The 20,373-nt window shown below is 43.3% G+C and overlaps 2 protein-coding genes across 4 annotated transcripts in view; both read right to left on the bottom strand.

The window, feature by feature from the left end:
- The window catches only part of LOC111966651 (prickle-like protein 2), a 41,472-nt gene extending 41,135 nt beyond the window's left edge, over positions 1 to 337 (bottom strand). For both annotated transcript variants that reach the window (XM_023991505.3, XM_023991506.3), the window contains exon 1: positions 56 to 337. In XM_023991505.3, coding sequence (XP_023847273.1) covers positions 56 to 97 — 42 coding nt within the window. In that variant the 5' untranslated portion in view covers positions 98 to 337. The remainder of the gene's footprint in view (positions 1 to 55) is intronic.
- Positions 338 to 7,060: 6,723 nt separating this feature from the next.
- LOC111966673 (proteolipid protein 2) lies at positions 7,061 to 18,452 on the bottom strand. Of its 2 annotated transcripts, none has more exons than XM_023991542.2 (5): positions 18,156 to 18,452; positions 10,522 to 10,677; positions 10,210 to 10,308; positions 9,929 to 10,043; positions 7,061 to 9,040 (listed from the first exon to the last, which is right to left on the bottom strand). In XM_023991542.2, the coding sequence occupies exons 1-4, from the start codon at positions 18,249 to 18,251 to the stop codon at positions 9,939 to 9,941; spliced, it is 456 nt and encodes a 151-aa protein (XP_023847310.1). In that variant the 5' UTR covers positions 18,252 to 18,452; the 3' UTR covers positions 7,061 to 9,040; positions 9,929 to 9,938. The 2 variants fall into 2 exon arrangements, with proteins under 2 accessions (XP_023847310.1, XP_023847309.1); XM_023991541.2 differs by having other exon boundaries at positions 9,947 to 10,043; positions 18,156 to 18,448.
- Between the last annotated feature and the right edge of the window lie 1,921 nt (positions 18,453 to 20,373).

Raw genomic sequence — 20,373 nt, 5'->3', positions numbered from 1 at the left:
AAACCAAAAAACGAAGTACAATGTTTTAACCTGTAGTTCTGGCCATTCTACTTACCGAGCGATTCGACCGTCGTTTTTTAGATCCGCGCTTGAACATGTCGATGGTTAAAGAACAAGCGGCTTCGTTGTTTCCAGATAGTCTGGGAGAGTATTTAAATAGGTATATACATGAAGCATCTACATTCACACAACGTAAAATATGTTCCGATAARTTGTGTCCCAAATACAGTACCAAAATGTACAAACACCCTCTTCTTGGAGTTTTACGCAGTCAATTTGCTGGAGTCGTCTGAAAATTACTGACGCATACGTAAGCACGCTACACCGAGATGACTGCACTTATTGAGCACGGAAGAACACTGTACTGGCGTTGAGGTTCTTCAATATTGCCCATCTGTTGCATTAAGAAAACACTCGGGCCATGAGGAGTCAACTTTTTAAAAGGTGGAGTGAACCAGGGGCATCATGCACCCCAAAACATCTGAAGGGGAACAAAGTACATGAGGATGGCTGCGGGGTGGTCCTGAGGGGGGCTAGGCCCCCGTCCATAATTGAGAATTTCGCATTTTTTCAAATACCCATATAATCATTATGCTTAAGTCTATGTAAAATATGTATATTTTCCTGCATATCTAAGCAAACCTCTTGAGCTGTCTGTAGCCTCCTGACTGGTGGCATTTTTTTGTAAAGAAGCTAAATATGTGTTATGAATACTCCATACGCTCCTCTTGCTGGGTTAGGCGCCACTGTAGCTCTGCTGAATCCATTGCGTTTTTAGGTGAGGTATTCTATAATGAATACTCAGCGAGAAAAAGGTGTAGATTCATGCGCAGAGCGCGGCAGATGTTTATTACGCCTTCGCAGAAGGCAGGAATCATGGTCGCAGGCAATGGTCAAACACAGGTAGGTAGTCAAAAACAAACAATACCTCACAACCATACAAACAGAAAGAACTAAACTAAATAGGGAGCTGATGAGACCAGGTGAGAAATGAACACAGGTGAAATTAATGAACAAAAATGAAAGACAGGGCTACGTTCCAGAACACAAAGAAACAGGGCTACGTTCAAGAACCCAATGAAAAATAACACAAGGTTGACTAAGAAAAGAAAAGCAGAACCTTACAATATGCTTCTCTGCATCTCTGCTAAAATCTGGGTAAAAGATTGAAAGGAATGTGAGTCTTATTCAGTACATTTAGTTATTGCTTGCTTTTCTAAAGCAGGGGTCTTCAACCTTTTCTTGCCCAGGGAACCCTGCCCAGGGAAACCAGTGAMCCCCATAATATGTTTGCAAAACATGTTTCTTTCCACATGTCTTGTCTTACCATCCGATGAATGATAATGGCAAGGACAAGTAATCAACATTTTAAAATGCATAGATCTGGTAGGTAAACAGTTTTTTTCATTATTAGTCAAACAATACCTCACAACCATACAAACAGAAATAACTAAATAGGGAGACACAGGGAGAGCTGGATGAGACCAGGTGAAAAACAGACACAAGTGAAATCAATGAACAAAAATGAGAGACACGGCTACGTTCAAGAACACAAAGAAAAAGAACACAAGGTTRACTAAGAAAAKAAAAACCTTACAGTACCCCCCGGACGCCTACCTGAGGGGCTAGGTCCGGCAGGTTGGTTCGACGAGGTCGGGGACTGACCCGATGTTCTGCGTCGAGGCTGATGTCCAGACGGTTATGGTGAAATGCCTGAATCATCTCTGGGTAGAGGATGTCTTGATCGGGGACCCAGGACCGGTCTTCAGGCCCATAACCTTCCCAGTCCACTACGTAGTGGATGCGACCTCTCAGGCGTTTGGAATCAAGGATGGCCCGTATGGCGTAGGCAGGTTCCCCTCTGATGTCCAATGGTGGGGGCGCACTGCGGGTAGAGACTGGAGGATGAAGAGGACTGGAGGTGACCGGTTTTAACAGAGACCCATGGAAGGACGAGGAGATTTTATAYTGACGGGTTAACTGGAGGCGGTACATGACAGGGTTGATGCGATGGGTTATCTTGAAGGGRCCAATGAAGCGAGGACAGAACTTTTTGCAGGGGAGGTGGATGTCTCTGGTAGAGAGCCACACATGCTGCCCAGGATGAAAGAGTGGCATAGGTCAGCGGCGTCTGTCGGCAAAGCATTTCTGGGTATTAGAGGCTTCCTGCAGATGCCGGTGAGTGGTCTCCCATTCCCTCTCACTACGCCGAAACCAGTCATCGACAGCTGGGACAGTACCAGGCTACACCTCCCAGGGAAACATGGGTTGGTTGGTAACCAAGGACACACTGAAATATAGTAAGGAGGAGGGATGAGTGCATGAGTGAGTTCTGAGCGTATTCGGCCCAGACCGTATAACGACTTCAGTCGTGTGGAGAGGCAGAACATTGTTGGCAGAGATACTTCCCTATTTCTTGGTTCAGTCGTTCCGTCTGCCCGTTGGTCTCGGGGTGGTACCCGGAGGAGAGGCTTAGGGCGACCCCCAGTCGGTCACAGAAAGCTCGCCACACCCGGGAGACAAACTGGGGCCCCGCGGTCAGAGACAATGTCCTCTGGGAATCCCATACAGATGGAACACCCGCTGAAACATACACTCAGACAATTCCATGGYRTTAGGTAAATGAGGAAGGGGAACCAGACGACACATTTTTGAAAAACGGTCTATGACAAGGATGGTGGTGTTACCAGAGGATTCAGGAAKGYCTGTKATGAAGTCCACAGCTACGTGGGACCAGGGTCTGTGAGGGATTGGCAAAGTTTAAAGCTTCCCGGAAGGGAGAGGAGGGCTTTTGGTTTGGGCACAGACTGGACAGGAGAGTATGTAATCCCTTACATCGGATGCAAGTGAGGACCACCAGAACTTCCGGGCTAGAAGGTTGGTGGTTCGTGTAATGCCCGAATGTCCTGACCCCAAGGACGTGTGGCACCATTGCATCAGTTGGGGTCTAACAGCTGCTGGTACGTAACTCCTCCCAACTGGTGTCTCAGGARGAGCCGGGTCTGAGGTTAGGGCTTCTTGTATGGCAGAGTGAACCTCCCACTGTACCGGTCCCATAATGCAAGAGGAAGGAAGAATGGGTGTAGGGTCTGAGTTATTGGTCAGAAGGTCAAACTGACAGGAGAGAGCATCAGCTTTTACGTTTCTTTCCAAGGATGTAAGTAACATGAAAATGGAAGCGTGTGAAGAGAGCCCAGCGGGCTTGTCTGGAGTTAAACCTCTTGGCCCCTCTGATATATTCCAGATCAGTTTACCATGATCTGTTAGGACGAGAAAGGGATGTTGTGTGCCCTCCAACCAGTGGCGCCACTCCTCGAGGGCCATCTTGATGGCGAGGAGTTCTGTACCCCACATCGTAATTCCTCTCAGCGGGGATAACTTCCTGGAGAAGAAGGCACAGGGATGTGATTTGGGAGGTGTTCCCACCCGCTGAGAGAGTATGGCTCCTACTTCGGAGGCATCCACCTCCAGTGTGAAAGGAAGGGTCGGATCAGGTTGGCAAAGGACAGGAGCTGAGGTCAARAGGTGTGTCAAGTTGTTGAACGCAGTCAGGGCGGTATCAGTCCATTGAAGGGTATTTTGGCTGGTAAGGGCAGTGAGAGGAGCAGCGGTAGAACTGAAGTTCCGAATGAACCGACGATAGAAGTTGGAGAACCCAATAAAACGTTGGAGTTACTTAACGGTGGTGGGTTTGGGCCAGTTACTGACGGCGGTGACTTTGTTCTCATCCATGCTGACCCCTCCAGGTGTCAGTACGAAGCCGAGGAAGTTTACCAAGGTTACGTGGAAKGCACTCTTTTCAGTCTTCACATAAAGGTTATGGTCAAGGAGCCGTTGAAGAACCTTTTGCACATGCTGTRTGTGTTYCTTCAGGGAGTAGGAGTAAATCAGGATGTCATCAATGTAGACGATGAGAAAGCGGTTGATCATATCCTGGAAAACCTCGTTCATAAAGGATTGGAAGATGGCGGGGGCGTTCGAAAGGCTGTAGAGCATGACCGGRTATTCGTAGTGCTCTCGAGTGGTGATAAAGGCCATCTTCCATTCGTTGCCTTCACGTATAGGGACAAGGTTATATGCACTTCGCAGGTCGAGTTTAGTTTAGATGTTGGCGCGGCCCACCTGTTCAAGGGTCGCTGGGATCAGAGGGAATGGTTCTTGACCGTGACRTCATTCAGGAAATGATAATCAACACACGGACGAACCCCACCGTCCTTTTTTTCAATGAAGAAGAAGCTGGACGCAGCCGGGGAAGAAGAAGGATGAATGAAACCGTTTGAGTGATTCATCAAATGTAGTTCTCCATTGCCTCATTTTCTGGGATAGATAGGGGGTAAACACAGTCCTTCAGTGGGGACACTCCAGGGAGTAAGTCAATAGCACAGTCTCCTGGGCGATGTGGTGGCAGAGTGGAGGCCTTGACTTTGCTGAAGACATTTCTGTACTGGGCATATTCAGATGGTATGGTGGGTGGCACTGCTGAGGCAGAGTCCTCAATGGTGGTTGCTCTACAGGGTAGGCTGAGACAACTGGAGAATCAGGTAAAGACCAGGACAGTAGATCACCTTGTTGCCACGAGATGGCAGGTTCACGACGACAAAGCCAGGGGTGTCCAAGGATGAGTGGCTATTTGGGGGGATGAGAGTTCCATGAGTCGAATGGTTTCGGTGTGGAAGACGTCAATCTGGAGGGTGACGCTCTKTGTCAGGTGCGTGATGAAGCCCGTGCCCAATGGCTGCCCGTCCAGGGTGTTAATCCTTAAGGGAGGGGTGACAGGTGTTAGATCAATGTCAAGCGCTTGTACTAGCTGGTGATCGATAAAATGACCYGCTGCTCCCGAATCTATCAAGCCTTCTACTTACTTGATAACTCCCTTCACGGTTATCAATACTGGGATGGAGAATTGCTTCTGGGAGATATTTAGAAATAAGGACACAGCTACCTGCATGGCAGCGGGGGGACCCTTTCTCATCCCTCCGTGGGGGGCGAACAGGGCAATGGCTGAGTAGATGATCTTTCCCTCCACAGTAAAGGCAGAGCCCTTCTTGGATCCGCTTTTGACTTTGATACACGAGAGAGGAGCATGGCCCAACTGCATGGGCTCTGGAAGACTCGGACGGGATGATGGAATCATGGAAAGAGAAGGTTTCGGATCCCTGGGTGGCAGAGTTCTTCGGGGGTCGGCGGACATACGAATGTATTGATTTAAATCCTGAAGGTCATCTCTACAGGCCAGCTCYGCCTGAAGTTCCCTTTGAGCCCTCTTCGGTAGACGGTGAGTAAAGCAGCCTCATTCCATCCACTCCCTGTAGCCATGGTGCGGAACTCGAGGGCATACTCGGCAGTGTCACGTTCGTCATAAGGAATGGACCAAGGCGCAGCGTGCGTAGAGTTCCACATATTTTAATAAATAGAAACTCACCAAACAAAACAAACAAAACAAACAAACGAAACGTGACGTTCTGGACTACTCACAGGCAGCTACACAACGCACAGACATTCCACAAGGCACAAAGGGAATGACTGCCTAAATATGATCCCCATCAGAGACAAAGTAAAACAGCTGCCTCTGTTGGGAACCATAACAGGCCAACATCGACATATAAACGCCTAGATGACCACCCTAAATCACACCCCGACCTCACCAACATAGAGAATAAAGCTCTCTATGGCAGGGCGTAACAGTACCCCCCCCCCCCCAAAGGTGCGGACTCCGGCCGCAAAACCTGACTCAATAGGGAGGTCCGGTGGGCATCTACCGTCGGGGCGGCTCCGGTGCGGGCGAAGTACCCACTCGCTCGTGGACACGTCATCGGGGAATGGACCGTGAATCGTCGCCGAACTACTCGCGGGACGTAGGCTCTCCGCGGACCGGCGTGGATTGTCGCCGGAGGAAGCGGACCGTAGATCGTCGCCGGGGACTCCGGACCGTAGATTGTCGCCGGAGGGCTCCGGACTGGGAACCCTCGCAGGAGGCTCCGGACTGGGAACCCCCGCTGGAGGCTCCGGACTGGGAACCCGCTGGAGGCTCCGGACTGGGAACCCCGCTGGAGGCTCCGGACTGGGAACCCCCGCCTGGAGGCTCCGGACCGCAGGATGCCGTTAGACTGGAGGGCTCCGGACCGCAGACCGTCTCAGGAGGTTCCGGACCGCGGACCGCCGTAGGAGGTTCCGGACAGTGGACCGTCGTAGGAGGTTCCGGACCGTGGACCGTCGTTGGAGGTTCCGGACTGTGAAATGTCGCCGGAAGCTCCGAACTGGGACCTGTCGCCGGAAGCTCCGGACTGGGAACTGTCGCCGGAAGCTCCGGACTGGGAACTGTCGTCGGAAGCTCTGGACTGGGAACTGTCGCCGGAAGCTCTGGACTGTGGAGGCGCACTGGAGGCCTGATGCGTGGGACCGGTACAGGTGGAACCAGGCTGATGACACGCACTTCAGGGCGAGTGCAGGGAGGAGGCACAGGACGTACTGGACTGTGGTGGCGCACTGGAGGCCTGATGCGTGGTATATATATATATATTGGTTTATGGTCTAACAAAAGGCCTACAAAGGGTCATGGGGTTTACTGAGGAGGATCAACCAAATACAGTGAAATGGCATTTGTTTATCTAGTTTCCTGAAAATCATACTAAATATGTTATTTAGGTCAAGTCAAAATCTAAACAATGATTAGTAATTGTTGATAGTATTTTGCAGCATTCCATTTTATTGCTATTATTGGGCCCATTTGKGAAGAAGAAAATGAAGTACAGAATGAACCCTGGTCATGTTGAAAGGGCAGCTGCTTCCATCTTGTGGTAGCTTGAGAGACAGCCCTCAGGTCCTTGTACTTGTGCATGCCACAAACCAGTAGTTGTTAGCCTGGCTAACCAGAATCATTGCTCTGGCCAACCGCTACTCCAAGCCAAACGCTACTCCACACCAACGGAGGTATGTAGCAAACAACAAAGCAGAATAATTTAGTGTGAGTCGTCAGGCTAGTAAGTACTATGTATATAACAACAATGTGATTATACAATTTGTAATAGCAGTTATTAGAGAGGTTCATAATTATTGAGAGTAAAACAAATGGCTTTTATTGTACAAAGCATTGTGAATGCTTCAGTGTTCCAAACACACAAAAAGGATGAAACAAGAAAAAAAAAATCCTGTTAGAAATAAAACATTGAGGCCAAATTTTACCTTGAAAAATTAATTTTATATTTTGGAGGCAAGATAGCATTTACTAAAGCATATTAAAATTATAACATATGGATCCTGAAATGTCAACCACACAATTGATAAAATAACCTTCTCTTCTAATTAATTAAATTAACTGCTAATTCTAAATAAACAATTTTCTAAGCGTTTACTATAACTGCATACAGACTGTCTAAATCCCTTAACAATGGTGCACTAACTGAGGTAACATTTCTCTTGTACAACACAAAATGTCATTAAAATATCTTCTTTACCATTGGTTAAAAAAACACACAAAAAAACAGGTAAGAAACACACTTAACCTGAGTTAGATTTGTGAAAACCAGGATGATGAAAACATGTGTGTTTCTTATGGCAAGAGTAGCCTACTAACGAGAAGTTCTTTGGTGGCAAAGGAACATCTAACCTTACTATGGGTGCAGAATGAATGGTGGTCAGTAACAGTGCGAGTTGAGAAGAGAGGCAAAATAACAACCCATAAAATGAAGGCACTACAAATGTTTCCAGGTAGGCTACAACAAATGGTGTATTAAAGGCACTGTGTGAGAGAGATGTAGCGCTCTATTGATAGTATGCATTACTGTACAAATAGCACTATGCACTGAGTGTACAAAACATTACGAACTCCTCTTTCCATGACAGACTGACCAGGTAAATCCAGGTGAAAGCTATGATCCCTTATTGATGTCACTTGTTAAATCCACTTCAATCAGTGTAGATGAAGGGGAGGAGACAGTTTAAATAATGATTTTTAAGCCTTGAGACAATTGAGACATGGATTGTGTGTGTGCCATTCAGAGGGTGAATGGGCAAGACAAAATATTTTAGTGCCTTTGAACAGAGTATGGTAGTAGATGCCAGGCCCACCGGTTTGAGTGTGTCAAGAACTGCAACGCTGCTGGGTTTTTCATGCTCAACAGTTTCCCGTGTGTATCAAGAACGGTCCACCACCCAAAGGACATCCAACCAACTTGACACAACTGTGGGAAGCRTTGGAGTCATCATCGGGCCAGCATCCCTGTGGAATGCTTTCGACATCTTGTAGAGTCCATGCCCCGACAAATTGAGGCTGTTCTGAGGGCAAAAGGGGGTGCAACTCAATAGTAGGAAGGTGTTGCTAATGTTTTGTACACTCAGTGTAGGTAGCGATATCACTGGTCACAAGGAGAACATTGACTAAGGGGCGGCTAAATTTGACCAGCACAATTATAATATATTACAGTGCGAATATTGAGAGGGCTTTGCCGCTGAGGTGAAATGTTGATAGAATGCCGTTTGCAGTTTTAGTACAAATTACTACAAAGGTAAACAGCTGATGTTACATTATGATGTTATATTAATCGGTGCACCTCTATGGATGTAATGCTACAATCTCATTACTAATAAACCAAACCTTTAGTAGTGAATGTAATACAAACGACATCTTTTGACACAATTAATTAGATCAGAAAACAAATGATGTATGAAAACTGACCAAAGCTTTTCACCTCCTCATGCTGCATAATATTTACATCTTTCCCTTTTCGGTAGATGGTAGAATTGTACACCGAGACTGGAATAACGCGTGTCGAGGGAATCCCTCCTGGAATTGACATAATTCTTCTGAACATGCTGATCTCAGTGCAGTGTAACATTCTCCTCTGGGTCWGCTATAGATGTACTGCAGATGTTTCTCTCTTCGGACCCTAACATTGGTTCATTTCGGCTATTAATCTCTTMATTTGAGCATCAAACTTCCTTCCAACCTGCTGCACTTCTTTCTCTCTTCATTGTCGACTCCTGCACAAACTTCCTTTTTCTTTTTTTGGGGGTATAGCTTTGAGTGCTTAAACTCTGTCGTCTGTAAACAAAGCAGAGAATAGAACAAATCAAATCAGGTGAGAAAATGTCTGTCAAAACTGTAGTTGGGTCGTTCCACGAAATGAGTGACTTTTGAGTCCCTTTGATATTTTAAGTAAAAATTGTGCACCAATATTGCATTTTAAATGCCCGTTAGATTCAATTAAGTGACCTTTAATATAGACCACATGGAGAATTCAATAAATCAGATTTTCAATATGAATAAAGACTTGCTAAAGTGCCAAAATTCAGCAATGTGGTTCAGATTGGCACCCTCTGTGACTTCTAGGAAGATTTTAATCCACTTAACCCCAACATTTCTCCAAGTTTCCACCATCATTGTAAAGCCCTAGTTATTTTGTTGCTTTGACAAAGTAATTTCTGAAGATGCTTATTTATTTAATGTGATTAGTGATTCACTTACATCTGTCCCTCATATTAAGGTCAACCCTGTTACGTGAACTTAACTCTAATCTTTTTGTCCATTTTCTGGTGTTTTGTGGTGGAAAACTGAGCAGGTCAAGCACAACACATCCACCCTATTACCCATATACAGACAGGATAGAAATGTAGAAAAATGTATAATAATTGTGAAGCTTGCATTGCTCATCCCTGTTTCACACAACAAGCTTCCATTTCCCCTGTCAAAAGGGGATTTATGGCTGATTTAAGATGAAATCATGAACCTTGTTACTATCTCCCCTGTTACTTTTTTTGGCACGTAATAGGCACTTACTATAGTCATTTTTATTTATTTAACCTTTTGCGATGGGAAAATGTGTTTTTTTATGAAAATTAGGTGAAATCAAATGTTATTTTCTTTTTACGAAATTCATTCTCTAAAGGCACCGAATTGGTGGAACGACCCAGTTCATAGCAAAGCTGCAACCTTATCTAAATCACCCACCAGTGGGCGCTGCTGTGTGCTGCCTGGTGCTCTTGATGACCAGAAAGATGGTGTAGGCATCATAGGCAAACAGGATCCCAGCCAGCAGGCCAAACACCTAAGGGAATGGAAGAACTGTTAATATAAACATATTCTAAGCACCAAGTTCTACTTTTCAGTGATTAATTGGTCTGAAGTATTGGAGAGCTGAAGAAGCAGGCAATTTGAGATGCTCTAGTTTGTTTCTATTAAAAAATCTCAGGGTGGTTAGACATTTGACTCACCCCTCCTGCAATACGGGCGCCGTCCCCGGCTCCACCAATCACACAGATCAGAGAGGTGATAAGGTACAGGGCTGCACCAATAGCAGCACGGATAAGATCCTGAGAGGAAGAGACCAACATTAGTGAATGATTGTCCTTCTAATGGCAATTGGAAAGTCCTTGTGTTACTGTCTGTTTTTATGTCTGTGTGCTTCTCTTTCTCTGTGTGTGTGTGTGTGTGTGTGTGTCTCTAGGTATGTGTGTCTAGGTGTGTGTGTGTGTGCATGTGTGTTTGTGTGCGTGTGTCTGTGTAAACATATATACTGTACTCACACTCCAGACCCAGTTGACCACCTGAATGGACTTGTCCATTTCCATCATGAAGACGACAAAGAAGATGATGGCGAACACCATCTCACAGATGGCCACTGCAGAATAACCTCCATACAATGACGCAGCATAGCAGATTAGGATGATAAAACTGATGAGCTGAAAGAAAATGACAGACAATTAATTTGGGGGAAAGGTATAGTGAGAGAAAGAGGAGAGAAAAAAAAGCCTGCATGAAAATATTCAGTGTAATATGTTTATAAAGGTACTTAGAAAATGCCAAATCTGTAGGGCAAAAATTGCTTTTATGCTCAATTAATCTGTAGCCGAAATGCTTGAATTTGGGATGTTATTCATAACATTTCCTTTTTAGGAAATTACTGCTACGTATCCCAGAATCCTTGGGGAACGTCTCGCTGTAGTTTACAACAAACGAACAATTTGGCTCCAGATTCCTCCCTTTCCTTTGAATTAGCAGTGCAGGTTGAATGACATGATTAAAACTCATTCCAGACAGCAGATCAGCAATGATAGGAACAGTCATCTCAGAGTCATTTCCACCACATGAAGATGGTGTGACGGTTGACTTAAGACCATATTTTATCCACGATAGTCTTCTACTCCAAGACCCAGGCTGAGTGAGACCAGGGGGCAGCAATGTCAAATTGACAGACACCATAACTGCCATGTCACACACAAACACTAGCATCTCCCACATCAAACAGGACACAATAAACACAGTCTATACGGGGTTAAAGACCCTGTGTTGACACAACGAAGTTCACAAACAACCGAGGCTGTCACAAAACACATGCAACAAAAAACATAGTAGCCAACAGAGCCAATCAGTTTAAAGGCCTATATCACACTGAGTAAGATCCCCAGTGCTGGGATTGATATTTTTTATCCTAAACATTCGCATGTCTTTCTTTAACATGTTGCTTTAATTTTATCTACAGAGGGGTCTGTACCAAGTCAAGAATGCATTTTTCCATCAGAAAAAAACCCAGCTGGCATTCCCTTCAGTCCATTCCAGTGAAATAGGGTCAGTGTGGAGAGTACATAAACTTGGACAGCCCACAGTGTAGCAGCAACACCAGCCCTTACTGAATCTCTCTATTGTTGCTGCTGTTGAGCTATGATTCTGGGTGGGTAGATATATTTAAATACAACCACAGGCAGGTTTTGAAAGAATGGTCACATTTCATGGTGCCACTTGACATCACAAAGCCTTTGTGAGGATGACAAAGATGTTACTGACTTAGATGTTCAGGGAAGATATTGGAGATTGTCAACCTTGCTTGCAATTGCAAAGCTACCCTTTTTTTATTTGATTTGTCACAGAGCAGTAAGCCAAGTTAGGGCAAACCCAGTCAAAAGCGTGGTAGTAGCCTACAGATGATGCAATAAACTGCCCCCCCCCCCCCCCCGGCACACATCAGTGCTTCGTGTGTTCCAGAGACTGGCACGAGCTGCCTCTGTGCACTTGTGGGGTGGCCGGGGCGAGGGGCCTACACAATGAGGCTCTATTCTATTCTGGCCTCAGCCAGCTGCTCTAAGGGGAACCGGCTAATGAAGAGGCCGTCACACGGAGAAAAACCCACTATCCAAAAGCCCTTCACAACAAAAAAGGACCTGCGATGTTGACATCTCACTGTTACACCACAGGAAAAACTGCTCCGTTTCTGACCAGACTGAAGACCCAGATGGAATCTGTTCAGTCCTCCTATGGAAAATGACCAACATTTTGTCAATGATTACAGTCAATATATTAACAAACTAAAAACAGGAACAGAGTGGCAACCAAAAACACAGAGAGATGTAACTATACACACAATCTCACACAAAGAAATGCCAGGAAAAGTTCAACTGATGTTTCAATGGAACTAGCTTCTCTGAATAGTATCGGGATGAGAGGAAAAATACAATTTCTAAGCACAGTAATAAGAACAGAATAAGCTACTGCAATGCCTACATCACTCAGCTTACATGGAAGCGATTGCTCATCATCCAGGGAGTGTCACACTGACTATGTTTCACTTTGACATTAGCTAGCTTCTCACAGAGCATGTTCAAAACCAATGAACCAATTCATTGTTTGCGCTACAAAGGTAAAAAGCATATCAAACATTCTTCGTCCCAATTCAGTTTATATGTGAGAATTGGCAGAACAATCTGAGATAGCTCCAAAAATATTTTTGGTATGCTGGCATGGAATCACCCTTTTGGAGTATGGCTTCCATAGGCCCATTTAAGTTCAGAAGCCAAGTACCATAGTGTCAGAGTGTCAATCCTTTACAGTACATGGGGTTACTATGAAACATTGGGTGAGGAAATTAGTATTTCCCGACTGATTAATGATGGCAAGAGTTGTCTTCTTGTGTATCTCACATCACATGATCCTCCTCTCCCTGATGGAGTATTCTTTGCTCTGTATGAACTACAGTATGTAAACTGTCTGAGACACCTACCATCTCTCGTCCTGTGACTTTCATACTTTCTCCCGGGCTGTTGTGATGTTCCACAAGGGGGGGTCATCCACCTGACCTGTGTCTCCAGAGAGGTGTGAAACTGTCCTTGATTGCCAAGCCAGGTCAATAAGAGTTGCAAGCTAAGCGATTCCTGCATTCTTTATCCCAGGCTTCAGCAACCTCACACATCCTCTGGAATTTCCATTACCTCTGCAAAGCACTGACTCTTAACATGTGGTGAAACACTGACCTCCGGGATCTGAGTCTAGGAACCCCCTTGCTAGAATAAACTCTACACATACACTACATGACCAAAAGTACCTAAATCATGGGCATTAATATGGAGTTGGTCCCCCTTTGCTTCTATAACAGCCTCCACTCTTCTGGGAAGGTTTTCCACTAGATGTTGGAACATTGCTGCGGGGACTTATTCAGCCACAAGAGCAGTAGTGAGGTCGGGTACCGATGTTGGGCGATTAGGCCTGGCTCGTAGTCAGCATTCCAATTCATCCCAAAAGTGTTCATCTGTCAAACCCAGATTCGTCCGTCTGACTACCAGATTGTGAAGCGTGATTCATCACTCCAGACAACGCGTTTCTATTGCTCTAGAGTCCAATGGCATTGAGCTTTCCACCACTCCAGCCGACGCTTGGCATTATGCATGGTGATCTTAGGCTTGTGTGTGGCTGCTCGGCCATGGAAACACATTTCATGAAGCTCCCAACGAACAGTTTTTCTGCTGATGTTGCTTCCAGAGGCAGTTTGGAACTCGGTAGTGAGTGTTGCAAACGAGGACAGAAGATTTGTACGTGCTACGTGCTTCAGCACTAGACGTTTGCACTTGACAATAACAGCACGTTCAGTTGACCGGGACAGCTCTAGCAGGGAAGAAATTTGACGAACTGACTTTTTGGAAAGGTGGCATCCTATGACGGTGCCGTGTTGAAAGTCACTGAGCTCTTCAGTAAGGCCATTCTACCACCAATGTTTGTCTATGGAGATTACATGGCCGTGTGCTCGATTTTATACACCTGTCAGCAACGGGTGTGGCTGAAATAGCAGAATCCACTCATTTGAAGGGGTGTTCAAACTTTTCTATATATGATGTATCTATTTTCAGAAAAGGTCAATTATCTTTGACTGTTTAAATAACTTATGAAAGAGATTGGTGTGTTTTTTCACCACCTAATCATGGAATGGGGTTGTTCAATGACAGAAATGTATTTGGTTTAAATCTATCACTTGATGGTTTCATTTCAGAGAGAAAAAATGATCATGTTTTGCGGCAAAGCGCTATATATCCGCCTCACTCTCAGAGAAATAAGTAGCACTGCTAGGTTTTACCCAGTCAAATAACAAATAACATTTTTAATAAAGAACTGTACAAATGATACATTTGTGACATCAATACGAAACAATCTTTTTTTAAATTAATTAAAACAGTAATATGAGATCTGTATGTAAAATAGCGACATACAGTTAGTCCATTCATTTTAAGATCGCTAGGTGAGACAACCACATATAACAGTCAAATATACAGGATACAAATATTCAATTCCAGCTAAACAATGGATATATAGTGTTTGCAACAAAACCCATTTTAATGGATATCTAAAATACTTGAATTAAAAATCTGAGTACAGTAATATTTTACACACACATGAATGCACCCATAAGCAATCATTTCTGATGAAAAAACACAAATGTGAAAAATTGGAGGATATAGTGTTTCAGAAAGAAACTCTTAAAATTCTAGAACTCGCTAGAATTATAATCTATTCTGTTCCATTTTATGAGAAAGCTCAGTCTGTGAGTTACTACCCCCTTTAGAACAGAACACCTATCATACTCAATAGTGCTTATCTTTACAAAAGGAGAGATTCACCAGTGCTGATTTCTTAGGGCAGTGAGAACACTGAGCAACAAGATAGGCAATCAGTATGCATGCAGCAACTCCACCAGAGTAGTGGGATAGCCCTCTTCAATGCACTTAGACATGGGTAACAAAGCCCCCAAAGGACACTTACCCTACAATACATCTCATGGATGTAGAGCACATTAAAAGGGGTCTACTGTGTACAAAAACACTAGGCCTGCTTGAAGTTATTCATGTCTATTCCTGGAGTGCCTTTACATACATCCTGGTTAACTCAATCCAGATGGGTTTAGCATAATGTTGAAAAAAAAAATWGTTTGATTGGCCTGTGCATAATTTTGGATGTCATCTGCAGTGCATTCCTCTTTCCATCAAACCATGTACCCACTTTGTCTCTCTCTGGTTGTGCTCAACAGTTGTGTTTGTTCTACATTTGATGGGCTCCTGTGTGGCGCAGCGGTCTAAGGCACTGCATCTTAGATCGATTCCAGGCTGTATCACAACATAGGGCAGCGCACAATTAGCCCAGCGTTGTCTGGGTTAGGGTTTGGCCGGGGTAGGCTGTCATTGTAAATAAGAATTTGTTCTTAACTGACTTGCCTAGTTAAATACAAAAATATAGGCTGGATTTCAAATGTCCATATATGACTGGACATAGGCTACAGTTTGCTGAAAGATGATTAAATAAACCTTTATTTGAATTTGGCCACAGTTACATGCTGACCAGACCAGACAAGTCGCGTGTGCGAGCACCGCAAAATAAATGTACTCATACATGTTATTCAATTATTGCAACCACACTGCTCGCGCGTGTCAGCGAGCTCATGCGTGGCCAGGTCGCTAAAATAGAAATTGGTTCTATTTGTGACGCTCAACATGCTGCAAGGTACATCCTCTCCCATCGGGTTTTTAGAAGCATATACCCACGTGGGGGATTGAAAGATGAACTTAGGTTCATTCCGGTCAGTTGTAGTAATGCTGTAAAGTTGGTTGCCAACTGCCATATAAAGTCCAAAGAAGAAACTGCCATATAAAGTCCAAAGAAGAAAAGCCATATAAAGTCCAAAGAAGAAAAAGAAGCCTGAAGGAAGGAGGAGAGATGACGAGAAACAAATTCTGTTTACAGTTTTATCTGTGGATTAATTGTCAAAGCAWTTCAGGTAAAATAACAACCCAATGTTTATATACCAGGACAAATAAACAAGCAACAGCAAGCTAGCTAGCTAAATTGGCATAAATGTTTAATGCTTTTTGACCTGTCCCCAAATTAATATAATTGGTTCAGTGTTTGTTTTGATATTTCAACCTGCGTGTCCTGATCGCTTCTGGTGTAGGTGAACAAAATCAATGTGCGCGCAATGGTGCACGCGCGTGTCCAGTTTGGTCAGCTTGTTAGTCTACATAACAAGGTTTTCATATTTTTTTTAATTCTTATTTGTTTTTCTATTTTTATTTGAAATTCAGTTCAGTTTAAGTTAGTTTTAGACCTGTTTTGCTWGTTTATTTATTTATATTTTCATTTCAGTATTAGGGACAGAAASCATGCGTGGGTAACAAGATCCCAATTTGACTTAAGATTCTGATGATTATCCACATTTATCCAAAGTCAAATCCAAAGTCAAAGTCGGTCCAAACATCAAATTTCATAGGCGTTTTCAAAAGCCTGATTTGCTGCTGCAGCTGTCACTCCTTCATGTGGCTCCTCCTACATTAATTCCAAATGTTTAAATTAAGGATTAAGGTTTGCAATATCCCCATGAAATTGATTGAAAAGAAATGGTTGATATGCAGATGCTGCATGGACATTTCACCAGTAAAATTTGAAGAATTATTATTATTATCATTAATTGACAATGAGAAATGTGAAGGGAGGGTGACCACAAAAAATGTATTGGTAAAGTAGAGGTAAAGAAAAACATGCGCAGAACGTGATTCGGATGTCCAACTCCGGGTAAAATTGATCCAGGGGGGCGGGGCAGTTACCTAGGAGCCGCAGCCTTAATTTATAAAGTCAACCTCAATGTGACTTGGATTTAAAATGAATATTGTCGAGACAGGTGCAAAAAATATGGTGGAAGGAAAAGCTCTCTAGCCCATATACTAATCCATTGCTTTTTAAATTTAGTAGTACATGTAAGAATCAAGTTAGCTACCTAGACATTTTTTCCCCTGTTAGCTAGTGATAGCTAGTGATAGTGATGCATAAATTAGGCCTATTTGAAACAACGTCATCTCCTGACCACATTTTTAACAGCCACATTCAGTAGCATGAAACCCCCCTAAAGCTTGAAACTCCCATTACAGTTTAGATTTTTTTAAACATTTATATCTGAACATAATTCATGGTGGTTATTTTATTTTAGTTCGTTTTGGGGTCAAAGATAATCATTTCAGTATAGTTTTAGTTTTTTTAGATGGGTTTGTTAATTATTTTATTTCAGTTTTTTTTTTAAAGATTAGTTTGCGTTTTAATTTCAGTTTTAGTTTACTATAATAACCTTGCTACATAACGGAGCATTAATGAGCACAACATCAAAGAGAAGGTGTTTTACACATTTACAGCTAGGTAGTAAATGTGTAAAATTTCTTCGGCATGCCAACTCCTTATCAATCTTAGGGAGAGGTCTGTCATCCTTCCATGACTAATTGTCACACATAATCATAACTATTATGGATATCCTGTAGTATGTGACCCTATGTACACTCTGATTTTCAACCTAAAATGTCAGCATTTGACTGTTGCGTGCCAAATAAGGGGAGCTTCACGCACAACACCACATTAGAAGTGACAGGTGGAAGCTCTTAACCCTTGGCCTACAAACCCAGCCCTTGGTCTGGCCCCTACCTCCAAGCGCACATGGTTCTCATTCTAGGTCCAGTTCCTCTAAGTCCAAATAACTGTGTCAACGATTTTAAAATGGCTCCATTCATTATCATGCTATGATCAAATCATTGGAATAACATCATGGAAATACTCACAGATCTGTATAGCAAAAACAGCTGTAGGTAAATGAACTACGCCCACATAGCCTATTCAGTTATGATCTAAGATACATTTTTGTAAACTAGAAGGTTTACTTATTGCGTAATAGAGGCCTATGCTAAGGATATGAATGCAAMCCTAAAGTAGTATGTCATCATAACAAGGATATATTCTAGGGAATTATATTATATTTCTACAACAGAGCTTTCATTCATAGTTTGGAATCTCCTAAATAGCAGTATGTTTAGGTTGCAGCAGTAGTCTACTCCTTGTGTGAGGCTTTAAGAGTAAATGGAAACAAACGTACTATTTCTGCAGCAAGAATAGTTCCTTTTCGGGTCCTCACGTAGCCCTTCAGTTTCTCCAGGCAGCCCGCAGCGACACTGGCCTCTGTATCAGCCATAACGAAATTAAATGTATAATTTACCAGCTAAGTATAACGGCTGATATTGCAGAACTCAACGAAGACACAAGTTACATTCAGTARGGAAAAAGCGGACTGCTGTTGCCTCCTAACTTCGGGTTTTTTCTTCTCTCCAACTTGCGACTCCTTCGAATGGGTGAGTAATGGCAACTTCCTGGACTAGAGAACAAAATTGGAAGGAGGGAGTAAAGACGGGCAAACGGGGCGTTGGCTTTAACTTTTCTCTAGAGATTTAGGTGGTGGTGGTGGTGGTGGGGGAACGGAGGTGGGTTTGCTCCAACTGTTGCTGTGATTCATAACTGTTGCTGTGATTAATTTATGGAAGTTATTTATCGTTCATTAACATTATAGCCATCAGCAATATGTTTTCTCAAGTTCAGTGATTAACATTACAGTATAGCCATCAGCAATATGTTTTCTCAAGTTCAGTGGGCAGAAACTAATGGAAAGCATTAGACATATCCTATGCAGTTGCTGTATGACAAGCCTCTATTTGCTTTGGCAACACCGTCGACTATGTTCTTGACAACGTAACTAGAACTGCCTACTGGTAGGCACATACGGGAACCACTTCTTAGTGCGCAGCTTTCTCACCCAGGGGGTGCAGCCCAGCCTCACATTCAATTCGCGCATATATGTACAAAATGTATTTCAGCAGATTTCGTGCGTTTTTGTGCATTTTTGGGGTGGTTCAATTCGTTTGAAAATACACGTATTTCTGTGCTACTTAATTCGTGCGAAAATACACGAATTTCTGTGCTACTTAATTCGTGCGAAAAGACACGAATTTAACCAGTAGGCGACACACAAGCCGTTGCAACAACCATAGACGCGATCGCCTGTATTTATTTATTTTACGTTATGAATATATAGATATTTTGTCTTTTTTTAACCATTTAACCAAAGAGTTATATTATATTATTTCTTATTTAATCCCTATTAAAACATTGTGGTTTTATGCCTATATGTACTGTTTTCGATTTTTCTAACAGACTTTTCAGGATAGAATAATGTACGCAATGCATGATGGTTAATGGTGTTTATTCGGTTGTAGTTCCATGTATTCTTAAAAAATAAACGTGTAAACCATTTTTATTGAACAGAATGTAACTGAAAATACAATGGCAGCCTTGCCATTGTCCATCAATAACAAAACATTTTTTTTTCGTATAACATTTGGGGAAACGTATGCAGTCATTGTAGTCTTACATTTTGTTGGCCAACCAAAATTACCAAAACGTTAACCCGTAATAAGGCTAGGGTGGCTGAGTGTAAATACATGGCTCTGAGTGTAAGCACCTTTTCACTAGAAACGTTCTTGTGTCAAATTACGCTCAGTGCGAAATAGCTAGAAAGCTTTCGTATTTCCACTTGGCTGCACTACGGTTACGATAACGATAAATCAAGTGCAATACCTGCGTCGACCTGTGTCGAGCAGCAAAACACCGGAAAGCTTCTAGCCTACCGGAAAGTTACAAGAAGAACAAGAATAGTTACCTCATCCGGTCATGTGACACTCTGGATGCCCCTAAAAGCAATTCAACGTTTTGAAAAAATGACGCCTGGTAACCCAAAAAAAATACCAGGGGCATGAAAAGTTTGGACTAATATTTTTGAAACCTCCATAAATCACTCAGGCCATTGACTCGAGAAGAAAAAACATAAAATATTCCAGAAAGAAAAAACAGAATAATTTTTGAAAACGCTCCATAAATCACTCAGCCAGCACCATTGATTTGGGGCGGTAGTATAGCGCTCCCAGAGCGGGTATGGAAGTCTGGATCCCCCCTAAAAGCATTCAAGGCTCTGTGTGTCTTTAGAGCACCATACTTTTTCACTCCATCCTGGTGTGTGTGTGTGTGTGTGGTGTGTGTGTGGTGTGTGTGTGTGTGTTGGTGTGTGTGTGTGTGGTGTGTGTGTGTTGTGGTGTGTGTGTGTGGTGTGTGTGTGTGTGTGAGAAGCTTTTCTTTGACATCTGTTTAGCGAAATTACTGATTTACAGTTCATGAGGGTTGACCGGATTCACACATATAAGTTTTGGAAAGATCTGACTTTTTTAAACCTTCGAAACAGCACCTATGACCCCATTTTAAGGCACTTT

Source organism: Salvelinus sp. IW2-2015, linkage group LG7, assembly GCF_002910315.2.
Source record: "Salvelinus sp. IW2-2015 linkage group LG7, ASM291031v2, whole genome shotgun sequence".
Taxonomy (NCBI): domain Eukaryota; kingdom Metazoa; phylum Chordata; class Actinopteri; order Salmoniformes; family Salmonidae; genus Salvelinus; species Salvelinus sp. IW2-2015.
The sequence above is the reverse complement of the archived record's forward strand: the minus strand, read 5'-3'. Positions and strand labels throughout refer to the sequence as shown.